The 19,938-nt window shown below is 43.7% G+C and overlaps 1 protein-coding gene across 1 annotated transcript in view; it reads right to left on the minus strand.

The window, feature by feature from the left end:
* LOC112263252 (acid-sensing ion channel 1) overlaps window positions 1-19,513 on the minus strand; it is a 426,839-nt gene extending 407,326 nt beyond the window's left edge. Inside the window, exon 1 of the mRNA XM_042329911.1 lies at window positions 18,503-19,513. Coding sequence (XP_042185845.1) covers window positions 18,503-18,870 — 368 coding nt within the window. The 5' untranslated portion in view covers window positions 18,871-19,513. The remainder of the gene's footprint in view (window positions 1-18,502) is intronic.
* Between the last annotated feature and the right edge of the window lie 425 nt (window positions 19,514-19,938).

Genomic DNA, 19,938 nt, shown 5'->3' on the forward strand with positions numbered 1-19,938 from the left:
ACCTGTTTATCATCTTGTCCTTCAGACAAGGGGGTGACTGAACATTTTGTTGTGTTGTTTGATGCAAGAAACCACTATACAAAATCAAATGCATTATTATTCCCATATCATTATTACAGAGAATCAGACACATTATGCCACTATCTGCCTATTGGCTACTTAGCTTGTTCAAGCCTGTCTCAAAATACAACACTGCATGTTTTTACCTGAATGATGTATAACTGGGCTAAAAACTCACTAACTAGCAAAGGATATGAACAAATGTGCACACATGGCTACATGCAGCTCTCGCTTTGATCAACAACAAAAAAAGTGCATAACAATCGCGACCGCTCATACTGTAAACACAGTCCAGTTCAAAGTGAATGGCACAAATTCATATATGGAAATGATTTATTTGCATATAGGCTACTGCAGCTCTGATTGGTCATGGCGCACTGGTCTGTGTAGAGTACAGGCCTGAGCCGTGCCTGTCAATGCAATAAAATCGTATTCCGATGGCAGGGAGCTCGACCCCAGTGATGTACTGGGCAGTACGTACTACCCTCTGTAGATAACGCCTTACGGTCTACACACAAGTCAAGGTTAGAATACGGCTTAACTCCCTCATAAATTACACCACCTTTACGCTTGAGGAAACCCTGAATAAGGTCGAACGAACTTGCCGGTCCCATGTGGAAAAAAACTATTTTTTATTTCCTCCCCCCAATAGAAAAAACAGCATTCGCCATGCTCTGTCATTTTAAATGGATAAGAGCTATGGATAAGAGCTATGGATAAGAGCTATGGATAAGAGCTATGGATAAGAGCTATGGATAACAGCTATGGATAAGAGCTATGGATAAGAGCTATGGATAAGAGCTATGGATAAGAGCTATGGATAAGAGCTATGGATAAGAACTATGGATAAGAGCTATGGATAACAGCTATGGATAAGAGCTATGGATAAGAGCTATGGATAAGAGCTATGGATAACAGCTATGGATAAGAGCTATGGATAAGAGCTATGGATAAGAGCTATGGATAAGAGCTATGGATAAGAGCTATGGATAAGAACTATGGATAAGAGCTATGGATAACAGCTATGGATAAGAGCTATGGATAAGAGCTATGGATAAGAGCTATGGATAAGAGCTATGGATAAGAGCTATGGATAAGAGCTATGGATAAGAGCTATGCTATGGATAAGAGCTATGGATAAGAGCTATGGATAAGAGCTATGGATAAGAGCTATGGAAGAGCTAAGAACTATGGATAAGAGCTATGGATAAGAGCTATGGAAGAGCTATGGATAACAGTTATGGATAACAGCTATGGATAAGAGCTATGGATAAGAGCTATGGATAACAGCTATGGATAACAGCTATGGATAAGAGCTATGGATAAGAGCTATGGATAACAGCTATGGATAAGAGCTATGGATAAGAGCTATGGATAAGAGCTATGGATAAGAGCTATGGATAAGAGCTATGGATAACAGCTATGGATAAGAGCTATGGATAAGAGCTATGGATAAGAGCTATGGATAAGAGCTATGGATAAGAGCTATGGATAAGAGCTATGGATAAGAGCTATGGATAAGAGCTATGGATAAGAGCTATGGATAAGAGCTATGGATAAGAGCTATGGATAACAGCTATGGATATAAGATAAGAGCTATGGATAAGAGCTATGGATAACAGCTATGGATAAGAGCTATGGATAACAGCTATGGATAAGAGCTATGGATAACAGCTATGGATAAGAGCTATGGATAAGAGCTATGGATAAGAGCTATGGATAAGAGCTATGGATAACAGCTATGGATAAGAGCTATGGATAAGAGCTATGGATAAGAGCTATGGATAAGAGCTAGGTAAATGAGTAATCCTTTTGGAGAAAGGGATTGTAAATACACATAGCAATTGTTAAAGATTTAAAAGAATATTGTGATCCCTGGAGACGAATATGAAGCCAGCCATATGGAAGCAAACTGAAAATCATATCAACATGACATGTATTGTGGTCCCTTTTCCACAGGGAAATAGACTATAAATAGCTGTGCCGTTATTCCGAATATTTATTGTGTGCCCTAATAATTTGCGTGGAAGAAATTTGGACACGCGAGCTATAGGCTTTTGTAGGACCTGCCGAGGTGAAGAACGGCTTTTTTCCATTTCATTTTTCAAATGTTATATCATGTTAAATATTATCCACTATCGGATGCCATCGTCAATAGTACCCACATATATTTATAATGGTCACTTTAATGGTAGGTTTCTTCCATTTCTTCCAGCTTTCATTTTGCATCATTCCATTCCGTTGACCTTTCTCTCCTCTGTCACGTCTGTGTAGTTGTTCTTGAGGGTCACTAGCATTACTGGATCATATTAGACTAATGTTGAGCAAAAATGTAGTACATGAAGCCTATTGTAATCATTAAGGAACTCAGACCACACGTAGCATGTTCAACCTGGAGCCTGACGCACGGTTCACCACGACCAGACCATTGTCATTACAGTGCCATGATTAGTGAGAATTAGGATAGATTTATAGAACTATTGTTTAACCCCTATTGGACACTATCTTCCACCTTCCAATATTTCATGGATTGAATTTGAATATAACAACTTTCAGTATGACTCAATATATTTTAATGCTTAAAGGATCTCCAAACCTGTTTTTTTTATGATACATACATACTTCCCTAACCCTGACATGTGCCTAAATAATCTACAAGATCAGAGTATTTTTAAATCTACCAGTTGGTGGTGAATCCAAGACGAAAATACATACAGTTGAAGTCAGAAGTTTACATACACTTAGGTTGGGGTCATTAAAACTCGTTTTTCAACCACTCCACACATTTCTTGTTAACAAACTATAGTTATGGCAAGTCGGTTAGGACATCTACTTTGTGCAGGACACAAGTAATTTTTCCAACAATAGTTTACAGACAGATTATTTCACTTATAACCTCTCTTGGGTAGGGGGCAGTATTTTGAATTGTGGATGAATGAGGTGCTCAATGTAAACTGCCTGTTACTCAGGGACAGAAGCTGGGATATGCATATGCATGGTAGTATTGGATAGAAAACACTCTAAAGTTTCCAAAACTGTTACAATAATGTCTGTGAGTATATGGCAGGGGAAAACCTGAGGAAAATCTATCCAGGAAATGGGATATTTTTGATGTGGGTACTTTTCTATTGAATGCCTATACAGTATGTATTTGGATAGGAACCAAATTGCAGATCCTATGGCTTCCACTAGATGTCAACAGCTTTTAGACATTGTTTCAGGCTTGTATTCTGAAAAACAAGGAAGAATGAGACCATTCCTCAGATAATCGCATGTTATGCTTTAGCCGTAAAGCCTTTTTGAAATCTGACACAGCGGCTGGATTAACAAGAAGTTCATCTTTAAACCGATGTATAACACTTATATTTTTATGAATGTTTAATTAGACTATTTCTGTATTTTGAATTTGGCACTCTGCAATTTCACCGGATGTTGGCTAGCATCCAACCTGCCCATAAGAAGATAATTCACTGAATCAAATGTCTTGTGAACAAACTATAGTGCATGACACAAGTCATTTTTCCAACAATTGTTTACAGACAGATTATTTCACTTATAATTCACTGTATCACAATTCCAGTGGGTCAGAAGTTTATATACACTTAGTTGACTGTGCCTTTAAACAGCTTGGAAAATTCCAGAAAATGATGTCATGGCTTTAGAAGCTTCTGATAGGTTTATTGACATAATCTGAGTCAATTGGAGGTGTACCTGTGGATGTATTTCAAGGTCTACCTCCAAACTCAGTGCCTCTTTGCTTGACAACATGGGAAAATCAAAAGAAATCAGCCAAGACCTCGTAAACAAATTGTAGACCTCCACAAGTCTGGTTCATCCTTGGGAGCAATTTGCAAACGCCTGAAGGTACCACGTTCATCTGTACAAACAATAGTACGCAAGTATAAACACCATGTGACCATGCAGCAGTGATACCGCTCAGGAAGGAGACGCGTTCTGTCTCCTAGAGATGAACGTACTTTTGACAAAGTCAATTAACGTTTGTGTCAATCCCGCCCACATCTGGCAGCACACAAGTAATTATCAATTCGAAGTGAAGCTGCACGCGACCCAATCGTAATGCCTGTGGTAAATTGGGTTGACTTTGTTTATCCCTATGGGGCTAGTTAGGGACCATCTGTAAATTACACATTGTACAGGAGACAATATGTTAAAATTCCAATGGCTCAAATTTCAATGACTTAACCTCAAACCAACTATAAATTGTAGAAATTCAAATACTGATATTGAATGGGGAAACTAAAAGGTGTGCAATATGAAAATATTGTCTCATTTACATGTGTCATTTATTGACGGTCCCTAAGTAGGTAGCCCCGGAGATGGGCTACCCAAAGTTAAACCAACTTTGCCACATTTGCACAATAGCTGAAGATAATTGGCTAAATAATTTGCCACACTCTTCCCACCTGTGAACACACACAGGAGACACCTACATCAACACACAGCCCCAAACCAACTGACATTTGAATTCAGCCATACCCTTTTTTAATGAACCAAAACTTAAATGAGGCCAAATCAAGAAGTGCTGTCGCCCTTTAAATACCACAAAAAAAGTGCAAATCAATCCCAGAACAATAGCAAAGGACCTTGAAGATGCTGGAGGAAACAGGTACAAAAGTATCCACAGTAAAACGAGCCCTATATCGACGTAACCTGAAAGGACGCTCAGCAAGGAAGAAGCCACTGCTCCAAAACCGCCATAAAAAAGCCAGACTACGGTTTGCAACTGCACATGGGGACAAACTTTTTGGAGAAATGTCCTCTGGTCTGATGAAACAAAAATAGAACTGTTTGGCCATGATGAACATCATTATGTTTGGCGCAAAAAGGGGGAGGCTTGCAAGCCGAAGAATACCATCCCAACAGTGATGCACAGGGGTGGCAGTATCATGTTGTGGGGGTGCTTTGCTGCAGGAGGGGCTGGTGCACCTCAAAAAATAGATGGCATCACGAGGGAGGGAAATTATGTGGATATATTGAAGCAACATCTCAAGACATCAGTCAGGAAGTTAACACTTGGTTGCAAATGGACATTGACCCTAAGCATACTTCCACAGTTGTGGCAAAATGGCTTAAGTACAACAAAGTCAAGGCATTGGAGTGGCTCTGACCTCAATCCTATAGAAAATGTGTGGGCAGAACTGAAAAAGTGAGTGCGAGCAAGGAGGCCTACAAACCTGACTCAGTTACACCAGCTCTGTCAGGAGGAATGGGCCAAAATTCACCCAACTTATTGTGAGAAGCTTGTGGAAGGCTACCCGAAACATTTGACCCAAGTTTTAAACAATTTAAACTTTTGACCAACTGAGAATGTGATGAAAGAAATACAAGCTGAAATAAATCATTCTCTCTACTATTATTCTGACATTTCACATTCTTAAAATAAAGTGGTGATCCTAACTGACCTAAATCAGGAAATTTTACTAGGATTAAATGTCAGGAATTGTGAAAAACTGAGTATAAATGTATTTGGCTAAGGTGTATGTAAACTTCCGACTGCAACTCTAGCTCGACTGCTGTACATATCATTGTCAGTATATATTGTTGGCGTATAAACACAGATTGCATTTGGATTAAGTGTTATTTGGGTTGTTAATTGAATTAATTCTGACATTTTTGATTTCCTGTTTTTCCATGATTAATTGTGTACTTGTTTGACATTTCCTCTGCACTGTCGGGAGCTCGTAACGTAACATAAGCACTTAGCTGCACCCGCTATAACATCTGCTAAACTATGTATGTGACCAACAAACTTCGATTTTATTTGACAAACTCCCTCTCTCTCAAACGCGCACACACACACACACACACACACACACACACACACACACACACACAACACACACACACACACACACACACACACACACCCAATGCCCTCACAAGTAACAGAGGAACATTATGTGTCTACAGCATCCAAGATCAAAACTCTCTCCATTCAGGAGAAAACAGTCCAGGAGGTCTCTCTCAGTACAGGAGAAAACAGTCCAGGAGGGTCTCTCTCCATTCAGGAGAAAACAGTCCAGGGGTCTCTCTCAGTACAGGAGAAAACAGTCCAGGGGGGTCTCTCTCTCAGTACAGGAGAAAACAGTCCAGGGGGTCTCTCTCAGTACAGGAGAAAACAGTCCAGGGGGTCTCAGTCCATTCAGGAGAAAACAGTCCAGGGGGTCTCTCTCAGTACAGGAGAAAACAGTCCAGGGGGTCTCTCTCCATTACAGGAGAAAACAGTCCAGGGGGTCTCTCTCATTCAGGAGAAAACAGTCCAGGGGGTCTCTCTCCATTACAGGAGAAAACAGTTGAGGGGGTCTCTCTCAGTAAGGAAGCAGTCAGGGGGGGATCTGTTAATCAGCACGACAACACAGTGCATTTTAGGTGCATTGTATTATTTCTTATTGTCATTGTCCAGAAGGAACCTGCAAGTCAGCATTTGGGTGGAAGGTGTACACCCTGTGTATCCTGTACAGACGACTAATTATACAACTGGAACTTGCATCCCAAATGCCCTGGGCCCAGGTCTAAAGCAGTGTACTATATAGGGAATAGGGCTCTGGTCTAAAGCAGTGTACAGTCCAGGGGGGCTCTGGTCAGTAAAGCAGTGTACAGTATAGGGGGGCTCTGGTCCAAAGCAGTGTACTTATAAAGGAATAGGGCTCTGGTCTAAAGTAGTGTACTATAAGGGAATAGGGCATTGGTCTAAAGGTGTACATATAGGGAATAGGGCTCTGGTCTGTAGTGTACTATATAGGAATAGGGCTCTGGTCTAAAGCAGTGTACTATTTAGGGCTCTGGTCTAAGGTGTACTATATAGAGAATAGGGCCTGGTCTAAAGAGTGTACTAATAGGGAATAGGGCTCTGGTCTAAAGCAGTGTACTAATAGGGAATAGGGCTCTGGTCTAAAGTAGTGTACTATATAGGGAATAGGGCTCTGGTCTAAAGTAGTGTACTATATAGGGAATAGGGCTCTGGTCTAAAGTAGTGTACTATATAGGGAATAGGGCTCTGGTCTAAAGTAGTGTACTATATAGGGAATAGGGCTCTGGTCTAAAGTAGTGTACTATATAGGGAATAGGGCTCTGGTCTAAAGTAGTGCACTATATAGAGAATAGGGCCCTGGTCTAAAGCAGTGTACTATATAGGGAATAGGGTCTTGGTCTAAAGTAGTGTACTATATAGGGAATAGGGCCCTGGTCTAAAGTAGTGAACTATATAGGGAATAGGGCCCTGGTCTAAAGTAGTGTACTATATAGAGAATAGGGCCCTGGTCTAAAGCAGTGTACTATATAGGGAATAGGGTCTTGGTCTAAAGTAGTGTACTATATAGGGAATAGGGCCCTGGTCTAAAGTAGTGAACTATATAGGGAATAGGGCCCTGGTCTAAAGCAGTGTACTATATAGGGAATAGGGCTCTGGTCTAAAGCAGTGTACTATATAGGGAATAGGGCTCTGGTCTAAAGTAGTGTACTATATAGGGAATAGGGCTCTGGTCTAAAGTAGTGTACTATATAGGGAATAGGGCTCTGGTCTAAAGTAGTGCACTATATAGAGAATAGGGCCCTGGTCTAAAGCAGTGTACTATATAGGGAATAGGGTCTTGGTCTAAAGTAGTGAACTATATAGGGAATAGGGCCCTGGTCTAAAGTAGTGAACTATATAGGAATAGGGCCCTGGTCTAAAGCAGTGTACTATATAGGGAATAGGGCTCTTGGTCTAAAGTAGTGTACTATATAGGGAATAGGGCTCTGGTCTAAAGTAGTGAACTATATAGGGAATAGGGCTCTGGTCTAAAGTAGTGTACTATATAGGGAATAGGGCTCTGGTCTAAAGTAGTGTACTATATAGAGAATAGGGCCCTGGTCTAAAGCAGTGTACTATATAGGGAATAGGGCTCTGGTCTAAAGTAGTGTACTATATAGGGAATAGGGCTCTGGTCTAAAGTAGTGCACTATATAGAGAATAGGGCCCTGGTCTAAAGCAGTGTACTATATAGGGAATAGGGTCTTGGTCTAAAGTAGTGTACTATATAGGGAATAGGGCCCTGGTCTAAAGTAGTGAACTATATAGGGAATAGGGTCCTGGTCTAAAGTAGTGTACTATATAGGGCCCTTGTCTAAAGTAGTGTACTATATAGGGCTCTGGTCTAAAGTAGTGTACTATATAGGGCTCTGGTCTAAAGTAGTGTACTATATAGGGCCCTTGTCTAAAGTAGTGTACTATATAGGGCCCTTGTCTAAAGTAGTGTACTATATAGGGCTCTGGTCTTAAGTAGTGTACTATATAGGGCTCTGGTCTAAAGTAGTGTACTTAATAGGGAACAGGTTGCCATTTGGGACACAGTCACTGTGGTTTCACCAACGCCACTAATTACACCGGGATAAAGACTGGTTTATCTACACAGCTTACCAGACACTGGTTAATTGCTTTCTGATTCTGCTCCTCTCTCTCTCACTCTCTATCCATGTCTCTGAGTCTCTCTCTCTCCTCCTCTATGTCTGATTGTCTCCCTTCTTGCTCTGCCTCGAGCTAATTTAGAGGCCCCGAGCTAATTTAGAGGCCCCAAGCTAATTTAGAGGCCTCGAGCTAATTTAGAGGACACCACTGTTGCTCTGCTTTACCTGTTTAACTTCATATTTCATGACTTGGTTTTCATATTTGTGCAATAACAACACCTGTTGATGAGCACGTAATGGTCTGACTGCCGAGACCGGGGGTCGGCCCTGTAATGCCGATGGACCAGGTAACGTCGTGCTGGCCTAATGGAGTTAGACTACAGCCTCCTTGCCATCCCAGTTTATCGTACTATTGCAGGAGAAGAGTTTTCAGAATCCTAGAGGTGTCCGTCCTTCCTTAGGCCTCGCTGGAAGGATTGTGTCAGCTGAGAATATTCCTGCAAATACCTTCGAGTGATTAAATACAATACATTCAAAAAATGTCCCCAAGGTTGGTGGTAAATGTGAACATCGAGGTCAGAGAGAGAAATAGAGAGAGATGTAGTGTTCTTACAGGGCCTTAGGCAAAAGAGCTGTGTGGATCGATACGCTGAAACTACACATGAAGTAATGTGCAGCAAAGGCCTTTGGTAGTTTTTTAATAACGGCATTGTGTGTGTGTGTGTGTGTGTGTATATGTGTGTGTGTGTGTGTGTGTGTGTGTGCATGTGTGTGTGTGTGTGTGCATGTGCGTGCGTGCGTGTGTGTGTGTGCGAATATGCATTGTGTGTAGAGAGAGAGAGTGGATATATAGGCAGAAAGCCCAGTCCGCACAATCTGACGACAAACAACTGATTGAAAGTCAAGTCCAAAACCTCTTGTTCAGTACATCCCATAGCATCTCATCCAGTTCTCGAACTGTGTATTGTTAGTATTTTGTCTGTAAGGTATTTTATCTCTTATGCGTCGGACCCCAGGAAGACTAGCTGTCGCCATTGGATTCTAATAAAAAAATGTTTTATATTATTTCTCGAAAGTAACAACTAACAACATAGACACTTGAGGTACATCCAAATGCTTCAATCAATACGTAATGTTAAACCTGAATGTCTTCAAAGATGGTAGTGTGTCCTACTAACTCCTATAGTGTAACATTACCGATATACCCTGAATACAGCCAGCGATGGCGATCAGTAAAGACGAGTCTCTGTGAAAGTAAATCAGCTTTTTTTTTTATCTTGACTGCCATCGTCTATTGTTTATCAAGGGAAAGGAAAGAAGAGATAGAAAGATGGAGATAGAAGATGTCAAAGGTGTAAAATATAAAGTGCGTTGTGGGGGTGGAAGGTAGTGGGGGTGGAAGGTAGTGGGGGTGGAAGGTAGTGGGGGTGGAGGTGGAAGGTAGTGGGGGTGGAAGGTAGGTGGAAGGTAGTGGGGGTGGAAGGTAGTGGGGGAGGCAGGTAGTGGGGGTGGAAGGTAGTGGGGTGGAAGGTAGTGGGGTGGAAGGTAGTGGGGGTGGGTAGTGGGGGTGGAAGGTAGTGGGGTGGAAGGTAGTGGGGGTGGCAGGAAGGTGGGGGTGGAAGGTAGTGGGGGTGGAAGGTAGTGGGGTGGCAGGTAGTGGAGGTGGAAAGGTAGTGGGGGTGGAAGGTAGTGGAGGTGGAAGGTAGTGGGGGTGGAAGGTAGTGGGGGGGCAGGCAGGTAGTGGGGGGGAAGGTGGGGGTGGCAGGCAAGTGGGGGAGGCAGGTAGTGGAGGTGGAAGGTAGTGGGGGTGGAGGTAGTGGGGGGTGGAAGGTAGTGGGGGGAAGGTGGAAGGTAGTGGGGGTGGAAGGTAGTGGGGGAGGCAGGTAGTGGGGGTGGAGTGGGGGTGGAAGGTAGTGGGGGGGAAGGTAGTGGGGGGTGGAAGGTAGTGGGGTGGAAGGTAGTGGGGGAGGTAGTGGGGGGAAGGTAGGGGGGAAGGTAGTGGGGGTGGAAGGTAGTGGGGGTGGAAGGTAGTGGGGTGGAAGGTAGTGGGGGTGGAAGGTAGTGGGGGAAGGTAGTGGGGGTGGAAGGTAGTGGGGGTGGAAGGTAGTGGGGGAGTGGGGGTGGAAGGTAGTGGGGAGGCAGGTAGTGGGGGTGGCAGGTAGTGGGGAGGCAGATAGGTGGGGGTGGAGGAAGGTAGTGGGGTGGCAGGTAGTGGGGAGGCAGGTAGTGGGGGTGGCAGGTAGTGGGGGAGGCAGGTAGTGGGGGTGGCAGGTAGTGGGAGGAAGGTGGAAGGTAGTGGGGGTGGAAGGTAGTGGGGGGGCAGGTGGAAGGTAGTGGGGGTGGAAGGTAGTGGGGGTAGAAGGTAGTGGGGGAGGCAGGTAGTGGGGGTGGAAGGTAGTGGGAGTGGAAGGTAGTGGGGGTGGAAGGTAGTGGGGGTGGGGGGCAGGTAGTGGGGGGCAGGTAGGCAGGTAGTGGGGGTGGCAGGTAGTGGGGGTGGCAGGTAGTGGGGGAGGCAGGTAGTGGGGGTGGCAGGTAGTGGGGGAGGCAGGTAGTTGGGGTGGCAGGTAGTGGGGGAGGCAGGTAGTGGGGGTGGAAGGTAGTGGGGGAGGCAGGTAGTTGGGGTGGGGGGAGACAGGTAGTGGGGGGGGAGGCAGACAGGTAGTGGGGGAGGCAGGTAGTGGGGGTGGCAGGTAGTGGGGGGCAGGCAGGTAGTTGGGGTGGCAGGTAGTGGGGGAGACAGGTAGCCTAGTGGTTAGAGTGTTGGGTCAGTAACCAAAAGGTTGCAAAATCGAATCCCCGGAGATGACAAGGTTAAAAATCTGTCGTTCTGCCCCTGAACAAGGCCGTTAACCCACTGTTCCTAGGCCGTCATTGACAAAAATAATTTGTTCTTAACTGACTTGACTAGTTAAATAAAGGTAAATAATAATAAAGTAAATACCAGCTTAAATTCTAAGAACAAGTATTTGATACACTGCCGATTTTGCAGATTTTCCTACTTAAAGCATGTAGAGGTCTGTAATTTTTATCATAGGTACACTTCAACTGTGAGAGACGGAATCTAAAACCCAAATCCAGAAAATCACATTGTATGATTTTTAAGTAATTAATTTGCATTTTATTGCATGACATATTTGTATTTTGATCACCTACCAACCCGTAAGAATTCTGGCTCTCACAGACCTGTTCGTTTTTCTTTAAGAAGCCCTCCTGTTCTCCACTCATTACCTGTATTAACTGCACCTGTTTGAACTCGTTACCTGTATAAAAGACACCTGTCCACACACTCAATCAAACAGACTCCAACCTCTCCACAATGGCCAAGACCAGAGAGCTGTGTAAGGACATCAGGGCTAAAATGGTAGACCTGCACAAGGCTGGGATGGGCTACAGGACAATAGGCAAGCAGCTTGGTGAGAAGGCAACAACTGTTGGCGCAATTATTAGAAAATGGAAGAGGTTCAAGATGACGGTCAATCACCCTCGGTCTGGTGCTCCATGCAAGATCTCACCTCGTGGGGCATCAATGATCATGAGGAAGGTGAGGGATCAGCATAGAACTACACGGCAGGACCTGGTCAATGACCTGAAGAGAGCTGGGACCACAGTCTCAAAGAAATCCATTAGTAACACACTACGCAGTCATGGATTAAAATCCTGCAGCGCACGCAAGGTCCCCCTGCTCAAGCCAGCGCATGTCCAGGCCCGTCTGAAGTTTGCCAATGACCATCTGGATGATCCAGATGAGGAATGGGAGAAGGTCATGTGGTCTGATGAGACAAAAATAGAGCTTTTTGGTCTAAACTCCACTCGCCGTGTTTGGAGGAAGAAGAAGGATGAGTACAACCCCAAGAACACCATCCCAACCGTGAAGCATGGAGGTGGAAACATCATTCTTTGGGGATGCTTTTCTGCAAAGGGACAGGACGACTGCACCGTATTGAGGGGAGGATGGATGGGGCCATGTATCGCGAGATCTTGGCCAACAACCTCCTTCCCTCAGTAAGAGCATTGAAGATGGGTCGTGGCTGGGTCTTCCAGCATGACAATGACCCGAAACTCACAGCCGGCCGGCTGCGACAGAGCCTGGACTCGAACCAAGATATCTAGTGGCACAGCTAGTAAATGCGCCACTCGGGAGGCCCTTACTTACATTTTCAGTTTAGCAATTTAGCAGATGCACTTATCCAGAGCGACTTACAGCCGACTCTTTTCTCTGTATATATCAATGATGTTGCTCTTGCTGCGGGCGATTCCCTGATCCACCTCTACGCAGACGACACCATTCTATATACTTTCGGCCCGTCATTGGACACTGTGCTATCTAACCTCCAAACAAGCTTCAATGCCATACAACACTCCTTCCGTGGCCTCCAACTGCTCTTAAACGCTAGTAAAACCAAATGCATGCTTTTCAACCGATCGCTGCCTGCACCCGCATGCCCGACTAGCATCACCACCCTGGATGGTTCCGACCTGGAATATGTGGACATCTATAAGTACCTAGGTGTCTGGCTAGACTGCAAACTCTCTTTCCAGACTCATATCAAACATCTCCAATCGAAAATCAAATCAAGAGTCGGCTTTCTATTCCGCAACAAAGCCTCCTTCACTCACGCCGCCAAGCTTACCCTAGTAAAACTGACTATCCTACCGATCCTCGACTTCGGCGATGTCATCTACAAAATGGCTTCCAACATCCTACTCAGCAAACTGGATGCAGTCTATCACAGTGCCATCCGTTTTGTCACTAAAGCACCTTATACCACCCACCACTGCGACTTGTATGCTCTAGTCGGCTGGCTCTCGCTACATATTCGTCGCCAGACCCACTGGCTCCAGGTCATCTACAAGTCCATGCTAGGTAAAGCTCCGCCTTATCTCAGTTCACTGGTCACGATGGCAACACCCATCCGTAGCACGCGCTCCAGCAGGTGTATCTCACTGATCATCCCTAAAGCCAACACCTCATTTGGCCGCCTTTCGTTCCAGTACTCTGCTGCCTGTAACTGGAACGAATTGCAAAAATCGCTGAAGTTGGAGACTTTTATCTCCCTCACCAACTTCAAACATCAGCTACCTGAGCAGCTAACCGATCGCTGCAGCTGTACATAGTCTATTGGTAAATAGCCCACCCATTTTCACCTACCTCATCCCCATACTGTTTTTATTTATTTACTTTTCTGCTCTTTTGCACACCAATATCTCTACCTGTACATGACCATCTGATCATTTATCACTCCAGTGTTAAACTGCAAAATTGTAATTATTCGCCTACCTCCTCATGCCTTTTGCACACATTGTATATAGACTCCCCCTTTGTTTTCTACTGTGTTATTGACTTGTTAATTGTTTACTCCATGTGTAACTCTGTGTTGTCTGTTCACACTGCTATGCTTTATCTTGGCCAGGTCGCAGTTGCAAATGAGAACTTGTTCTCAACTAGCCTACCTGCTAAATAAAGGTGTTCTCAACTAGCCTACCTGGTTAAATAAAGGTGTTCTCAACTAGCCTACCTGGTTAAATAAAGGTGTTCTCAAGTAGCCTACCTGGTTAAATAAAGGTGTTCTCAACTAGCCTACCTGGTTAAATAAAGGTGTTCTCAACTAGCCTACCTGGATAAATAAAGGTGTTCTCAACTAGCCTACCTGGATAAATAAAGGTGTTCTCAACTAGCCTACCTGGTTAAATAAAGGTGTTCTCAACTAGCCTACCTGGTTAAATAAAGGTGTTCTCAACTAGCCTACCTGGATAAATAAAGGTGTTCTCAACTAGCCTACCTGGTTAAATAAAGGTGTTCTCAACTAGCCTACCTGGATAAATAAAGGTGTTCTCAACTAGCCTACCTGGTTAAATAAAGGTGTTCTCAACTAGCCTACCTGGTTAAATAAAGGTGTTCTCAACTAGCCTACCTGGTTAAATAAAGGTGTTCTCAACTAGCCTACCTGGTTAAATAAAGGTGTTCTCAACTAGCCTACCTGGTTAAATAAAGGTGTTCTCAACTAGCCTACCTGGTTAAATAAAGGTGTTCTCAACTAGCCTACCTGGTTAAATAAAGGTGTTCTCAACTAGCCTACCTGGTTAAATAAAGGTGTTCTCAACTAGCCTACCTGGTTAAATAAAGGTGTTCTCAACTAGCCTACCTGGTTAAATAAAGGTGTTCTCAACTAGCCTACCTGGTTAAATAAAGGTGTTCTCAACTAGCCTACCTGGTTAAATAAAGGTGTTCTCAACTAGCCTACCTGGTTAAATAAAGGTGTTCTCAACTAGCCTACCTGGTTAAATAAAGGTGTTCTCAACTAGCCTACCTGGTTAAATAAAGGTGAAATGAAAAATAAAAAAACAGCTGCAATGAGGGCAAATTGACAGATTTTTCACACACTCTTAACCGCTAGGCTTCCTTCTTATTGATTATATCGTAGAGAGTTACTGTAACCAAACACGTCTACAGTAAGTGTGAAAGAGCATCATGCTTTAAAAGGTCTTGTATGAGTTCACCATGTTGTTTGTGTACAGAAGCAGGATACTGCCAGGTAGGTTAAGTTAAACATTGAACAGCTAACTGGTTAAGCGCTATAACTGGTTGAGTTGAACAGCTAACTGGTTAAGCGCTATAACTGGTTGAGTTGAACAGCTAACTGGTTAAGCGCTATAACTGGTTGAGTTGAACAGCTAACTGGTTAAGCTGGTTGAGTTGAACAGCTATAACTGGTTGAGTTGAACAGCTAACTGGTTAAGCGCTAAACTGGTTGAGTTGAACAGCTAACTGGTTAACTAACTGGTTGAGTTGAACAGCTAACTGGTTAAGCGCTAAACTGGTTGAGTTGAACAGCTAACTGGTTAAGCGCTATAACTGGTTGAAACAGCTAACTGGTTAAGCGCTATAACTGCAGCTAACTGGTTAAGCGCTAACTGGTTGAGTTGAACAGCTAACTGAACTGGTTAAGCGCTATAACTGGTTGAGTTGAACAGCTAATTGGTTAAGCGCTAAACTGGTTGAGTTGAACAGCTAACTGGTTAAGCGCTAAACTGGTTGAGTTGAACAGCTAACTGGTTAAGCGCTATAACTGGTTGAGTTGAACAGCTAACTGGTTAAGCGCTAACTGGTTGAGTTGAACAGCTAACTGGTTAAGCGCTAACTGGTTGAGTTGAACAGCTAACTGGTTAAGCGCTAACTGGTTGAGTTGAACAGCTAATTGGTTAAGTGCTAACTGGTTGAGTTGAACAGCTAACTGGTTAAGTGCTATAACTGGTTGAGTTGAACAGCTAATTGGTTAAGCGCTATAACTGGTTGAGTTGAACAGCTAATTGGTTAAGCGCTAACTGGTTGAGTTGAACAGCTAACTGGTTAAGCGCTATAACTGGTTGAGTTGAACAGCTAACTGGTTAAGCGCTATAACTGGTTGAGTTGAACAGCTAACTGGTTAAGCGCTATAACTGGTTGAGTTGAACAGCTAACTGGTTAAGCGCTAACTGGTTGAGTTGAACAGCTAACTGGTTAAGCGCTATAACTGGTTGAGTTGAACAGCTAATTGGTTAAGCGCTAACTGGTTGAGTTGAACAGCTAACTGGTTAAGCGCTATAACTGGTTGAGTTGAACAGCTAACTGGTTAAGCGCTATAACTGGTTGAGTTGAACAGCTAACTGGTTAAGCGCTAACTGGTTGAGTTGAACAGCTAACTGGTTAAGCGCTAACTGGTTGAGTTGAACAGCTAACTGGTTAAGCGCTAACTGGTTGAGTTGAACAGCTAACTGGTTAAGCAGAACAGTTAAAAGAACAGCTAACATTTTATTTAACTAGAAAGTCAGCTAAGAACAAATTATTATTTACAATGACAGCCTACCCCGGCCAAACCCTAACCTGGACAACGCTGGGCCAATTATGCGCCGCCCTATGGGACTCCCAATCACAGCCGGTTGTAAAACAGCCAGGAATCGAACCAGGGTCTGTAGTGATGCCTCTATCACTTAGATGCAGTGCCTTAGACCGCTGCTCCACTCGGGAGCCCAAAAACATGTTATGTTAAACAGCTATCTGGGTATGTTAAACAGCTAATTGGTTGAGCGCTAACTGGTGAAGTTGAACAGCTAACTGGTTATGTTGAACAGCTAACAGAACAGCCAACATGTTAAGTTGAATGGCTAACTAGTTGAGCGCTAACTGGTTAAGTTAGTTGAACAGCTAACTGGTTAAGTTAAACAACTAACTGGTTAAGCTAAACAGCTAACTGGTTCAGCTAAACAGCTAACTGGTTAAGCTAAACAGCTAACAGAACAGCCAACATGTTAAATTGAACGGCTAACGGGATAAGTTGAACAGCTAACGGGATAAGTTGAACGGCTAACGGGATAAGTTGAACGGCTAACGGGATAAGTTGAACGGCTAACGGGATAAGTTGAACGGCTAACGGGATAAGTTGAACAGCTAACGGGATAAGTTGAACAGCTAACGGGATAAGTTGAACGGCTAACGGGATAAGTTGAACAGCTAACGGGATAAGTTGAACGGCTAAAGGGATAAGTTGAACGGCTAACGGGATAAGTTGAACAGCTAACGGGATAAGTTGAACAGCTAACGGCTAACGGGATAAGTTGACAAGGGATAAGTTGAACAGCTAACGGGATAAGTTGAACGGCTAAAGGGAGCTGAACGGGATAAGTTGAACGGCTAACGGGATAAGTTGAACAGCGCATAACGGGATAAGTTGAATAGCAGCTAAAGGGATAAGTTGAGCGGCTAACGGGATAAGTTGAACAGCTAAAGGGATAAGTTGAACTAACGGGATAAGCTGAACAGCTAAAGGGATAAGTTGAACAGCTAAACGGGATGAGTTGAACGGCTAACGGGATAAGTTGAACGGCTAACGGGATAAGTTGAACGGCTAACGGGATAAGTTGAGCGGCTAACGGTAAGTTGAACAGCTAAAGGGATAAGTTGAACGGCTAACGCTAAAGGATAAGTTGAACGGCTAACGGGATAAGTTGAACAGCTAAAGGGATAAGTTGAACGGCTAAGTTGAACGGGATAAGTTGAACGGCTAACGGGATAAGTTGAACGGCTAACGGGATAAGTTGAACAGCTAACGGGATAAGTTGAACAGTTTGAACGGGATAAGTTGAACAGCTAACGGGATAAGTTGAACAGCTAACGGGATAAGTTGAACAGCTAACGGGATAAGTTGAACAGCTAACGGGATAAGTTGAACAGCTAAAGGGATAAGTTGAACAGCTAACGGGATAAGTTGAACAGCTAACGGGATAAGTTGAACAGTTAACGGGATAAGTCGAACAGCTAACGGGATAAGTTGAACGGCTAAAGGGATAAGTTGAACAGTTAACGGGATAAGTTGAACAGCTAAAGGGATAAGTTGAACAGCTAACGGGATAAGTTGAACAGTTAACGGGATAAGTTGAACAGCTAACGGGATAAGTTGAACAGCTAACGGGATAAGTTGAACAGCTAACGGGATAAGTTGAACAGTTAACTGGTATTGTTGTGGCTCCACTGTGTTATAGTCTACTCACTTTCAGATAACTGAACACAAACTTCTATTCAAGGGATATTGTTTGTTTTGTCTTGTTAGTATCCTTTTGTGTTCTCATGCAATTCAGAGTGTCCTGAGGTCTAGCATGCGCAACAGTATATGAATTCAATGAATATGATGCACCAGGCTTTCATGTTAAACCATGATATGTCACATTATAAAATGGACCATAATTAAGAGCAGATGGTAGACTACAGCTGCACACACTCAGGTGGATTAATATGTCTGCTAGTTTATAATGAAAAGTTACTGGGGGAATATATTTACGGAGTAGATTAGAAACTCATGCCGTTGACAACTGGGATCTTTTCACACTTAGATATATCTGATATTTCAGGTAGACTCATATGGACATATAGAATACACACGAGACAAACACACACACTAGACAAATAACATTATGACATCACAAACATACACAGACAGACAACATTATGACATCACAAACACACACACTAGAAAAACAACATTATGACATCACAAACACACACCTTCCATTGAGCAACGAGAGGAGCTCCCCGGCATGGTACAGGTCGTTGCGTGTCACCCGGCCGAAGCGAAACGTGTTGAGGTTGCAGAAGGTGACTGCGGGGAAGATCATCAACGGTGTTGCTATCTCATCCAATTTAGTGACATGGGGGTACTGTAAGTAGAACTGGACCCGGTCCACACACACCAGGACCAGGAACCCGAGAGAACCCAAGAAGAACAAGATCCACAGGCACCGCTTGATGCAGATCCGTTCATAAGTGAACATGTGCGAGATGCCATGGAGAGTCGACCTGCTGGCGAAAACTTCAATCGCCGGAGGTCGCTTGAAAGAGTCCACCATCTCTTCCGACTCCGCTTTGAGATCCATGACGAGGCGGTACGGTATCAGTGTGAAGGATTGGGAAATGGAGGGGTATAGTAGCCTAGACCGGGGGATGTTACTAACACTGGGAAGGAAGGTACTGACTGTGAGTCTGAGTTCGCGCCGTGCTACGCATGGGTTTCTATGTTCTTCCTCGTCCAGGCAGCATGAAATGTTGCGTCACTGAGCTCCCCAACAAAATAACACCGTCTACCATCTAGGCTACCAATACATTCGTCGCAACGAAGTCGTCTATTTTGCGCTCAATTTCCCTTCAAAACGGTCCATGTGACAACGCAAACATACAGTATGTCCAAAAGAGTCCCAATTTACGCGCATGAATAGATTTCAATACCGATTGGTCTCTTTCTCTCTTCCAGGCTTGCAAAAACAACTCCCGGCCAAAACACAGCAAGGACTGAATGAAGTTAAGATGGTTCAGGAGCAGTTCAATGATATGGTTCAATCATATTCAAATATAATACAACCAACGCTGATTTTTTGGGGAGATGCTGTAAATTGTCTGCCCATACAACACGCTTCGTTCCTTCCCATTCGCTCTAGTAAATCCCACCTGGAGACTGTCTTGTCCCGGACCGGTGAGAAAACAGTGAGCGGCGTGTCGGTCTGGCAACTACAGCGCCTTGCATCCCTCCTCTCCTGTCTCTAGAACAGCACTAAACACAACAATGCAGTCATCATAAACTCCCCGTTTGAGTAGGATAAGATGAAACACGATTTAAGAGACCATCATGCTTAATAATCAGGAAGAAAATGTATGTCCAAAACCAACAAATTAGGGGTAAAAAGGCAGAGGGAATCTCTGAGGATGTCGATATAAACAGTTTCCCTTCCCTGATCAATGAATTTGATGCCCGAATCGGAGAAGAGCGGGGATTGGAAGGCACGTGTTTTAAATAGGGTGACAAAGTCGGTTGGAAAATACTTAAAGCTCCGAACCCTGCTATTCTCCGACTGATTCTCGCCTAATTATGTTATTTTAAACCATGGCTTCTTGCATCGAATTCACGAGAGTTTTTGTATTTTTTGTATGTAACACTCATCAGTGGTAGA

Source organism: Oncorhynchus tshawytscha, linkage group LG02 (genome assembly GCF_018296145.1).
Source record: "Oncorhynchus tshawytscha isolate Ot180627B linkage group LG02, Otsh_v2.0, whole genome shotgun sequence".
In the NCBI taxonomy this organism is placed as follows: Eukaryota; Metazoa; Chordata; class Actinopteri; order Salmoniformes; family Salmonidae; genus Oncorhynchus; species Oncorhynchus tshawytscha.